The sequence below is a fragment of the Sphaeramia orbicularis genome, chromosome 15 (assembly GCF_902148855.1).
Source record: "Sphaeramia orbicularis chromosome 15, fSphaOr1.1, whole genome shotgun sequence".
NCBI classification, from domain to species: Eukaryota; Metazoa; Chordata; class Actinopteri; order Kurtiformes; family Apogonidae; genus Sphaeramia; species Sphaeramia orbicularis.
In genome coordinates this window covers 22326688-22337348 of record NC_043971.1, presented here as the reverse complement: position 1 = coordinate 22337348, position 10661 = coordinate 22326688, and the positions used below count along the sequence as shown (strand labels likewise).

The following is a 10661-nucleotide window of genomic DNA, read 5'->3' as shown; positions in this document are numbered from 1 at the left end:
GCTCGATCACCAGCAACACAAAGGAAATGGTGATTGACTTCTGGAGAAGATCACTACCCCCCACACTGGTGAACATCCAGGGTTCAGACATTGAGCTGTTGGACAGTTTTAGGTATCTGGGTGTTGACCTAAACTGTGGGTGGGCAACCTTTACTGTCTAAAGAGCCATTTTAGAACTGAAATAGAAAAAAAAAACCTGTCTGGGGCCAAAAGATATCCCTATATGTTTTACCTCAAAGGGGTGACTGTTTAGGATTAGTTTGTACAGAATATGTCAAGGATAAATCAAAGTTTTTGTGCATTAAATTTACAGAACTACAAAGAAATTACAGAACTACACTGAAGAAAACTGACATTTGTTGTTATTGTGTTTGTGCAGCAAAAATCAACTAGTATATGAAGCAAATGGAGTTAACAGATGAATACCATCATTGTCATAAAATAAAACAGTCTACTTGTATTTCTACTAGTACTATTTTTTAAATTCAGAATGACTTTATGGTTGCGGCACTAACAAAATGTGTTTAAAAAAAAAAAAGTGTTATACATTTCTATATATTTTTTGACAAAGTCACTTGAAAAGGGCCCAAGAGCCAAATGTTGCCCGAAAGCCACAGGTTGCCTACCCCTGACCTAAACAATAAATTGGACTGGTCACACAACACAGATGCCTTGTACAAAAGGGTCAAATTCATCTTCACCTTTTGAGAAGACAGCAGTCCTTTGGAGTGCACAAGCCTCTGCTATGGACATTCTATGACTCCGTGGTAGCCTCTGCTATCACTATACTGTGGTCTGCTGGGGAGCAGGCAGCACCGGAAGGGACGGGAAGAGACTTAACAAGCTGGTCAGGAGGGGTGGCTCTGTCAAACACCACTCACCCACTGCAACAGACCATGGAGGCTCTGAGCAGCTCCTTTAGTGTCAGACTGCTACACCCACAGTGTAAGAAGGAGGGCTATTGCAGGTCCTTCATCCCCACTGCTGTCAGACTGTACAACTCAACAGTATAACTCTGTCTTGTTTGTGTCTCATCTGTACTGCCTGACACATTGCAATTCCACTCTGTTGTATGTATGCATGTATGCATGTATGTATGTATGTATGTATGTATGTATATATGTAGTAATCAGAGTTTTATTATTATTATTATTATTATGATTATTATTATAATATGTTGTTTGTCTTTTGCATTATCCTTATGCATGCATGTTTTTCTTGCACTTTATGCTGCTGCTGCCTTGACCATTAATTTCCGTGTTGTTGGATCAATAAAGTGTAATCTAATCTAATCTAATCTAATCTAAAATTCAATTATATCCCTCAGTTATGTTCCATTTAGGTAATTTTATATTATTATCTTTAATTATTGCAATGTTTTTAATTATACAATGTATAGAAATTTCATGTTGAAGGATTCTGTAAAATGTCGATTTCTAGGCTCATAATAGCCATCTTTATTTAAGTAAGAAAAAAATCTTTCATCATCCATTCATATTTTATGAATTGTTCATTCAGGAAACGTATAAGGCATGTATATTTTCCATGTATCTACTACTGGGTGTACAGTGACCATCGCCGTTACAGTTTGGGATTGAGTGTCATCTTGTGGTCATACAGGATGGTACAAGAAACAATAATCCATAGATGTATAGGCAACAGACAGTCACTCGGACTGTTTCTTCAGATACTTATTCAAGTATTTTAAATGAATTGAAAATGAAGAGAAGTGTAAAACAAATGTTAATACATTTTCTCACAGATATTAAAGTGTTTATTACAACTACAGCGTGAGATAGCAATATACATGGTAGTGAACTTTTCAGCAATGGGCTCTATGCACAGCCCCACTACTTCCTGATTCAGGTGGGTCATTTATTTCCTCTCTTTCATTAGTTGACACATTGAATAACCCAGGTGTGTCTGCTGCTTCTTGTTGTGACTACTGATTAATTAGGCATACCTGGATTAATCAGTGTGTCCAATAATGAAAAAACGGAAATAAAGGACCAACCTGAAGTTCAGGAAGTAGTGGGGCTGTGTATAAAGCCTATTTACATTTTCTGAGAGGTTGTCTGTGTTGTGCCGAATTCTGCTCCCTGCCAAAAACTGCATCCCCAGCCAAGTGTGATGTAGTTTTCGGCAGTATGTTTTTATTGTTATATATTTTTTGTAAGATTTAACATTTGAAGTTTTATATACCTTACAGTTTGCGCATTCTTTAATATTAAACAGATAAAAAAACAACTGCAATATCATACAATATTATTAATTACTTAATTGTTACACAGCTATGATGGTGTTAAGAGGTTGAATAATTCACAATTTATTTCATACCCTACAATCAGAAAAGAGAAAAATTCATGAACCAGGGTGAGCAGGAAGCATTTCTGAGTAAATTATGACATGGTGAATTTGGTGCACATTGTCCTCTTCATGGTTGACTTATTAGGAAGGGGGGGGCAGTTTTAGGCAGGGAGCAGAATTCGGCTCAACAGTCTGTAGCATAGACGATCTTTAGTACCGGAAATGAGTGTTACCGTGGAAACCCGTAAGCTTCGTCAACTACATTAGCGTCGAAATTACTTCCTTTCTTTCCCAAGTTTGTTTACGGTGACTTTACCTTGACCACCGCTGACGATATTTATTTATTTATTGGTACATTTCCTGGTATAGCAAACAACAGCAGCAAAGATGATAACCGTAAAGCGTAGTTTTACGTGTGACCGTCACGTGCCACAGCAGCAGGTCGCATGCAGTCCGTCTTTCTGTGGTTTTCCAACATGTGGACAGGAGATGCTGATTTACAATAATATGGATGTTGAGGAGCAGGTGCGTCAGTTTTACCAAGCTACACTGAAGTTTTCGGAAAAAAAAAGTTGTTGCTAATTTAACCCTTTCATGCACAGTGGTCACTACAGACAGTTCTTCTCCAGCTGTTCTCTTGTATATTCATTGTTTTTGTTGTTTTAGTTCCGTATCAGCCAACACAGTGGACACTTATGCATCATCCCATAATGCACTGCGATTCATACCAGTACTGTAACTTTGCTGTTCTTGATCAACCTGATCTGCAGGAACATGTTCGGGTGTAAATCAATTATTAATTGTTAGACTGTAATTCCCGTTTTGTTTTTTTTGTTTTTTAACCCTTTCATGTATACTGGTCACTACAATGGACACTTATTCTACAGCTGTTCTCTTGTATATTCATGGATTTTGTTGTTTTGTTTTGTTTTTTTTTCCCACATATCTTTATTAAAGATTTAAGACATTACATATCGTTTCTGACATGAATTGGTAACATTGTGTAGATCTCACCTGAGTGTAATAGTTATAGTTTTCACGCAATTATCAGTAAATGCATGTTTCTTCGCTTCAAAAATTAAATGCATGGTGTCCAGCTGAGTGGACATTTTTGCAACTTCATGAAAAATAGGTTCCTAAGAATTTTTTGTATTATTATTACTATTTCTTTTTAAACGTTTTTTTTTTTTTTTTTTAAACTTTTTTTTTTTTTTTTTTTAACTTTTTTTAACTTATTTATTTTTCATAAGAAAATTTTCATTCACATTGTTTTTTTCATGCCTAAGGAGGAATAGAAACACTCAGGAAAAAAATCCTGATTGAGGTTCTCATAATTCATGCATGAAAGGGTTAAACAAAATGGTTGTTTTTTTTTTTTTTGCATATTACCTCCATGTAGTGAGTAATAACTAGAATTGGAATATGTTAAAATATGAGGAAAAAAATCAGATTAGAAACATTAAAAATGTTTTAATTTCATTGTTTTCATATCAGTTTATGCTTTTGGGCCAAAACACAGTATTTGAAATCTCTCAGACAGGACATTTTAGAGACAATTTGGCAGATTAGTGTTGCTAAATAACCCACATTTTTACTTTTAAATTAATTTTTGCTTTAGTTGGACCAGAAGGGATTATCCAAAACAAGGAGCTCCTTTACATTGAAATAAATGTTGGAATGGCAATCAATTAAATTTTGCTCTCTGACGGGACATTACTATTGGGTTTTAAATACATGTTTCTTTACTTCAAAAATTAAACGCATGGTGTAGCTGGGTGGACATTTTTGTAACAATATGAAAAAAAAAACTCGATCACATTGTTATTTTTATGCCTAAGGACGAATAAAAACACTCAAGAAAAAAAATCTTGATGAAGGTTCTCATAATTCATGCATGAAAGAGTTAATTTATTTATTTTATCTTTCGGCTAAAATTTACTTAGGGGGTCAAATGAGTGGCCATTTTTGTCAAAAAAAAAAAAGTTTTAAGAAATGCATAGAACTGTGGTGAAATAATGCTAATACATGTGTGCACAGACTACTGATATTATTTGACAGTGGAAGCTATATTTTCAGAAATATTGGATTTTGAATAGCATTAGAAAGAGCATAAATAACTGGTGGATGGACGTGACATTACCCATGATGATCTGGTCAGTACCAGTACTTTATTAGTAATAAACTTTTATACCTACTATTGCTAATTATCCTCTTATTCATAAATGTTTGTATTGTGGATCTAAAACAATAACAGCTGACACAAAAAAAACAAAATGTGGCAGTGGACGGAAGTGAAATGGTTGTTACAGATCCCATCATACTGATGCTTGGCAGCCATGTCACCGTTTCCACAAATGATCCCTGTGCAAAAACTAGGATCATAATTATTTATTGTATAGTTTATCATCATACTAAAGAGTAAATAACAATATAGAATTGTTATAAAAATGCTTATTATTAGAAAACTGTTGATTTAAAAAGTGACATGTGACATTCTTAATGTATGTGTTGGCGTAACATAAGCAGGATGGATCAGCACCATACTCCATATTGCAACCTGTAAAAATAAAACGTGATATGTAGTATATAATCTTGTAAGAAAAATTGGGGAATTTAAAAGAATAGAATATTTGTTTTTCAGGTAAATTCAATGAAAATATAACTTGGCCATTTGTGACATAAAATTATAGCATTAATTGTGATGAAATTGGACATTTTTGACCTGAAAACATAGTTCAAGTTTGCATAACTTGCATTTACCAACACAAAGTTCCTTTGGGGATTCACTTATATTGATTTCTTATGCACAAAGACATAAATAAGACCTCTAAGCAAATTTTAGCCACTTTGCATATACCTTGTACATTGCTCAGGTTCACTGTTATGGATAATATAGCATGTATCTCAGAAATACAAAACCATATAAATATACAGGGTGGGGAAGCAAAATTTACAATGAACATTTAGTTGTTTTTTCTCAGCAGGCACTACATCAGTTGTTTTGAAACCAAACATATATTGATGTCATAATCATACCTAACACTATTATCCATACCTTTTCAGAAACTTTTGCCCATATGAGTAATCAGGAAAGCAAACGTCAAAGAGTGTGTGATTTGCTGAATGCACTCGTCACGCCAAAGGAGATTTCAAAAATAGTTGGAGTGTCCATAAAGACTGTTTATAATGGAAAGAAGAGAATGACTATGAGCAAAACTATTACGAGAAAGTCTGGAAGATACTATTAAAGAAGAATGGGAGAAGTTGTCACCCGAATATTTGAGGAACACTTGCGCAAGTTTCAGGAAGCGTGTGAAGGCAGTTATTGAGAAAGAAGGAGGACACATAGAATAAAAACATTTTCTATTATGTCCATTTTCTTGTGGCAAATAAATTCTCATGACTTTCAATAAACTAATTGGTCATACACTGTCTTTCAATCCCTGCCTCAAAATATTGTAAATTTTGCTTCCCCACCCTGTACATTTCATAACATTTGATGCCCATTGACTGGTGTTTATATATTTGTCTAAAGCCCTTACATCTAACAGGCCACCATAGTGACATCAGTGCCATGACTTTTGGTAAAGCAAACACACCAGTCCTTCTCTGTTCTGCTTCTTCTGATTATATCATCGTCTGGGATATTGAATTGTGCCGCAAGAGGACAAGAGAAGGTAAGAAAATAACCCATCACCATAGGCTGATATTCATATGTTGAAAATCTTAACAATCCTGCCATCTAGTGAAATATTGTTGGATGTAGAATTGTGGTCAAGAACTTGTATTGGTATTACATGTTTTGTTTTTTTGCTTTCTACAGGGAAAGTTGCAGGTGGAACAGTTATTGGAACTTTGCTGGGGGAAGTAGTCCATCTTTCATTCTCTTATTCTGATGATAGAGTGGTTGCATGTGCTGGAGCTACTGCCTACATACTTAACTCAAAGGTACAAGTTGGTGGAATGGATGAGCACGTTTTATATTCTGTTGTTCTGACTGATTGCCATTACTGCATCTAAATACTCCGATTACTGTTTTATTGTATCACATCCAAGTTTTTGTTTTTAATGTCAGAAGCAGGAGGTGTTGTCAGCCTTAACTGGCCACCTGGGACCATTAACATCAGCTGAGTTTTGTCCCTGGAGCAGTGATGTTCTTGTCACCACATCAGAGGACCGCACTTTTAAGGTTCTGACATAACAGTTTCTGAGGAAGAATATTTGTGTTGACAAATATAATATAATACATACTTTACTGCTATCTTCTTCACTCTTTCCTTCTTCTCAGGTGTGGGATTTAAAAAATGAATCAGTTTATTATCAGTCATTTGTACTGTCAGGTATGATCTCACGATACTATTTTGTTGAATTAAATATTTACTTTTTCCATGTGACTGTTTTTTTTTTTGTTTTTGTTTTTTAACAATATTACAATCCTCTAGTGTAGTGTCAGAATTTAGGACTGTAGGGGCAGCTGAAGAGTTGAGGGTTGTCTATGTAAAATCAGTATGTATTGGATCATTTTACTAATACTGTCATTCCATATATAGTTAGTACTGTCCATCTTTATACTTTTGTAAAGCTTAAAATGTAATAAATTTCACTTTAATTATATTGCATATCTGTATCAGCTATACTTTTTTCATTTATGTATGAAAGATAAGAAGAGTTATTACATCTCTTTAACCTGCTTTAAATGGAGTTTTCCTTTCTTTTAGCTGCTCCACTGTACTCTTTGTTGTTTTTGGAGGAAAACCGACATGTTGTTGTTGGCTCAATGGATGGTCAGGTTAGTGACACAAAACTTGTAACAGCCCAAAGTGATTGTGAAGGACCAAATACTCCATTATATCTGGTAACATGATTTTGTTTTATTCAGGTATGGTGCTTTTCTCTTCCCGATGACTACAAGTGTCAGCTGGTAACCAAAACTGATCTTCAGAGAACTGAAAAAAGATATAACACCCAACAATCAGGTGGTTACAGACTCACACAAAATCTGTTACCTTTTGTTCACATACTTTGTCACGTTTTTTCATGAATTACCTTGACCTGTTTCATTTTAAAAGTATTTTTTGGTTATTTACTACCAGATGCTGCAAAACAATCAGCTGCAAATGAAGTGGAGACTTCAAAACCTGTTCTCAAAATGGCTTTATGTGATGCATTTACTGACACCAGAAATGACCAGAATAAGTACGTAAATACCATCATACAATTCTTGGTCATTTATATATAATCGCAGAAAAAATTATTAGACCATCAAAAGTCATCAAAAACAATGGTTATGCAATCAAGTACTAACTCCTGTGTGTATCATGTGATTAAAACAGACAGAAAAGAAAACATGGAATGCCTAAAAGCACTGTTTTTATCAGTACAATGCCATAGATATTGATGTAAGAACTTAAGTGATTTTGGTTATTATCATGAAAACATGGAAAATGGCTAGACATCAGCTCTGAAATTAAACTCTTATGAGCTATTTTTGTTGTTATCATTATATTTGTCCAAACAAATGTACCTTTAATTGTACCAGGCATTAAAATGAACAAGAATTTGAAGAAAACAAGGGTGGTCTAATAATTTTTTTCTGCGACTGTAGTATAATATACTATAATAACTGAGGAAGGTTCTCAAGTCTTTTTCTAGACTATGGCAACAGGCCATGTTTAGCTGGGATAATTGTAAAAGTGGTAAAATATTGTTTGTTGAAGTTTAACTTCCACAAGCTTTTCCTTTGAACTGGAACAAGCAGATAAATGGATAGATAGAGGGCAGTTTATCAAGTTTTTTTTTTTTTTTTTTTTAATCTTTTATTAGTCACAGGAAATCATAATGTTCAATGTGAAGTTTATAGTCCTGCATTACTGACAGTTTCATCTAAATATTAACACAGGATATAATGCTGTCAGCAGTGGGGAACATATTGAACAGCTCAGTTTTTATTTCCACAAGGTAAAAACTATGTGTGTTCCAGGAAAATATGACACAATCAATTCAATAAAATAAGGATTGCATATTTCTGACATTACCGCTATGTCATACTGTCACAAAATACTGGAAAAAATCCTAAAATATTCATGGGAACATTTGTGCCTGCGTCTGTGCAGTCACTGAAGACATCACAGGAAACTTTGCTGGTTAGAAACATAAACTGTTTCAGGCTGTTTAAATATTTGATATAGACATAGGAAGCAGGCACTTAATAAGCACGTGCGTTGCTCTATGTGTGAAAGTTTTTGGTTAATTTTCATTTTAGAATAGTTGAGAGATCATATGTTTATCAGCTGTAAACACTGAAGTGCTTAAGGATAGCATTATCAGGTATGTTAACTGTTTTTTGTATGACTTGCATTGGAAAGACATTGCAGTATGCTGTAGTATGTTTATTTTTCTGCCAACTAATGCTTTCGGAACAGAAAAATGCAATACCCATCTAAAAAAAATTCCACGCGTAGTAGCTTTAATTGTCTCCATCCTGTATGGAAGCATATGCTCAGCATGAAAATAATGAGCCACTAAAATGTAAAACCAGACTACTATAGAGGATGCATTCTTCACAGTATCATAATCACAGCGTGTAGCTTAGTGCAGGAAGTGCACAATCACTGGCAACCCTTCAGACTCAACTTCCTCTCTTTTCTACACGATGTGGCTGTAGTTTCCATCTTGCCTTGTGGACACGGTTTAGGTCACATGAAGCCAATGGAAATTCAAGTCCTATACTGTGCAAACTTTGCCACTCCATCACATTAGTATGTTTTTTTTCTTTCATATGTGGTTACATTGATTTTCCTTAACTGATTTGGGAAAAAGAGTACGGGAAAAGCTCTGACAGCGTTTTAGTATGTTTCTGTGTGGGCCCCCACAGGGACAACAGCTGGCTGTGTATTGGGAGCTCAGATGGCCTGTACATACTCGACCTGGCTACCTCCGAACTCCTAACAGTGCTTTATTTTAAAGGTATGCTGATGGTTGTGTGGCATTTTTGGCCATTTCACCGTATTTGGCTACTGTTGTACTACTTCAGAATATTTATAAGGATATGTTTGTTTTTTAAAGGAGGGGGAGCCTTTCTTTCTTTCTTTCTTTCTTTCTTTCTTTCTTTCTTTCTTTCTTTCTTTCTTTCTTTCTTTCTTTCTTTCTTTCTTTCTTTCTTTCTTTCTTTCTGTCTAATCAATCAACCTATTTAAATAGTTTTAGTTCTTTCTTTCTTTCTTTCTTTCTTTCTTTCTTTCTTTCTTTCTTTCTTTCTGTCTTTCTTTCTGTCTGTCTATCTGTCTGTCTAATCAATCAACCTATTTAAATAGTTTTAGTTCTTTCTTTCTTTCTTTCTTTCTTTCTTTCTTTCTTTCTTTCTTTCTTTCTTTCTTTCTTTCTTTCTTTCTTTCTCTCTCTCTCTCTCTCTCTCTCTCTCTCTCTTTCTTTCTTTCTTTCTTTCTTTCTGTCTGTCTGTCTGTCTGTCTAATCAGTCAACCTATTTAAATAGTTTTAGTTTTCTTTCTTTCTTTCTTTCTTTCTTTCTTTCTTTCTTTCTTTCTTTCTTTCTTTCTTTCTTTCTTTCTTTCTTTCTTTCTTCTTTCTTTCTTTCTGTCTGTCTGTCTGTCTAATCAATCAACCTATTTAAATAGTTTTGGTTCTTTCTTTCTTTCTTTCTTTCTTTCTTTCTTTCTTTCTTTCTTTCTTTCTTTCTTTCTTTCTTTCTTTCTTTCTTTCTTTCTTTCTTTCTTTCTTTCTTTCTTTCTTTCTGTCTGTCTATCTGTCTGCCTAATCAATCAACCTATTTAAATAGTTTTAGTTCTTTCTTTCTTTCTTTCTTTCTTTTGCATCCAGTTACAAACTGAAATAACTGTGCCACAAATCCTGCAAATTATTTGAGATCTTTTTCTGTAAAACCAGCCTTTTCCTTGTCTTCTGTCCACTGAGATGTCTTAAATAAATTTGTCATATGGTTTTGAATTGGAAATGCATCCAAAATACTCACTGATGTTTATTTATCATAGATTATCCCAAAATGAACATCACAATGGCTGGATCGTGGTCTGTCTCTACAGGCTACAATAAATCGGTGAGTAATTTCTAGAGGTAGGTAATCCCAACTCCATAGAGTAAAAGTCCTGACATGAATTGGTTCTACCTGTTCACTTAACACAGGTGATTCCACTAATTATCCCTTCATCTACCTGGATGAGGAATTATGCTCATCCAATTGGGTGGTTGGAACAAATACATGGCAGGACTTTTACTCTATGGAGCTGGGATTACCCACCTCTGGTAATTTCTATAATAATTACATAAACCAGCATGAAACTTGATAAAGATACTGTACAGAATTACTCCTTCCATTCATT

The 10661-nt window shown here is 34.5% G+C and overlaps 1 protein-coding gene across 1 annotated transcript in view; it reads left to right on the top strand.

Annotated features, from left to right (window-relative positions):
- Nucleotides 1-2684: 2684 nt before the first annotated feature.
- The window catches only part of wdr27 (WD repeat domain 27), a 48488-nt gene continuing 40511 nt past the window's right edge, over nucleotides 2685-10661 (top strand). The window contains exons 1-10 of the mRNA XM_030155263.1: nucleotides 2685-2832; nucleotides 5843-5984; nucleotides 6131-6255; nucleotides 6383-6496; nucleotides 6596-6647; nucleotides 7026-7096; nucleotides 7187-7283; nucleotides 7401-7503; nucleotides 9182-9273; nucleotides 10314-10378. Of these exons, the coding sequence (XP_030011123.1) occupies nucleotides 2695-2832; nucleotides 5843-5984; nucleotides 6131-6255; nucleotides 6383-6496; nucleotides 6596-6647; nucleotides 7026-7096; nucleotides 7187-7283; nucleotides 7401-7503; nucleotides 9182-9273; nucleotides 10314-10378 (999 nt within the window). The 5' untranslated portion in view covers nucleotides 2685-2694. The remainder of the gene's footprint in view (nucleotides 2833-5842; nucleotides 5985-6130; nucleotides 6256-6382; nucleotides 6497-6595; nucleotides 6648-7025; nucleotides 7097-7186; nucleotides 7284-7400; nucleotides 7504-9181; nucleotides 9274-10313; nucleotides 10379-10661) is intronic.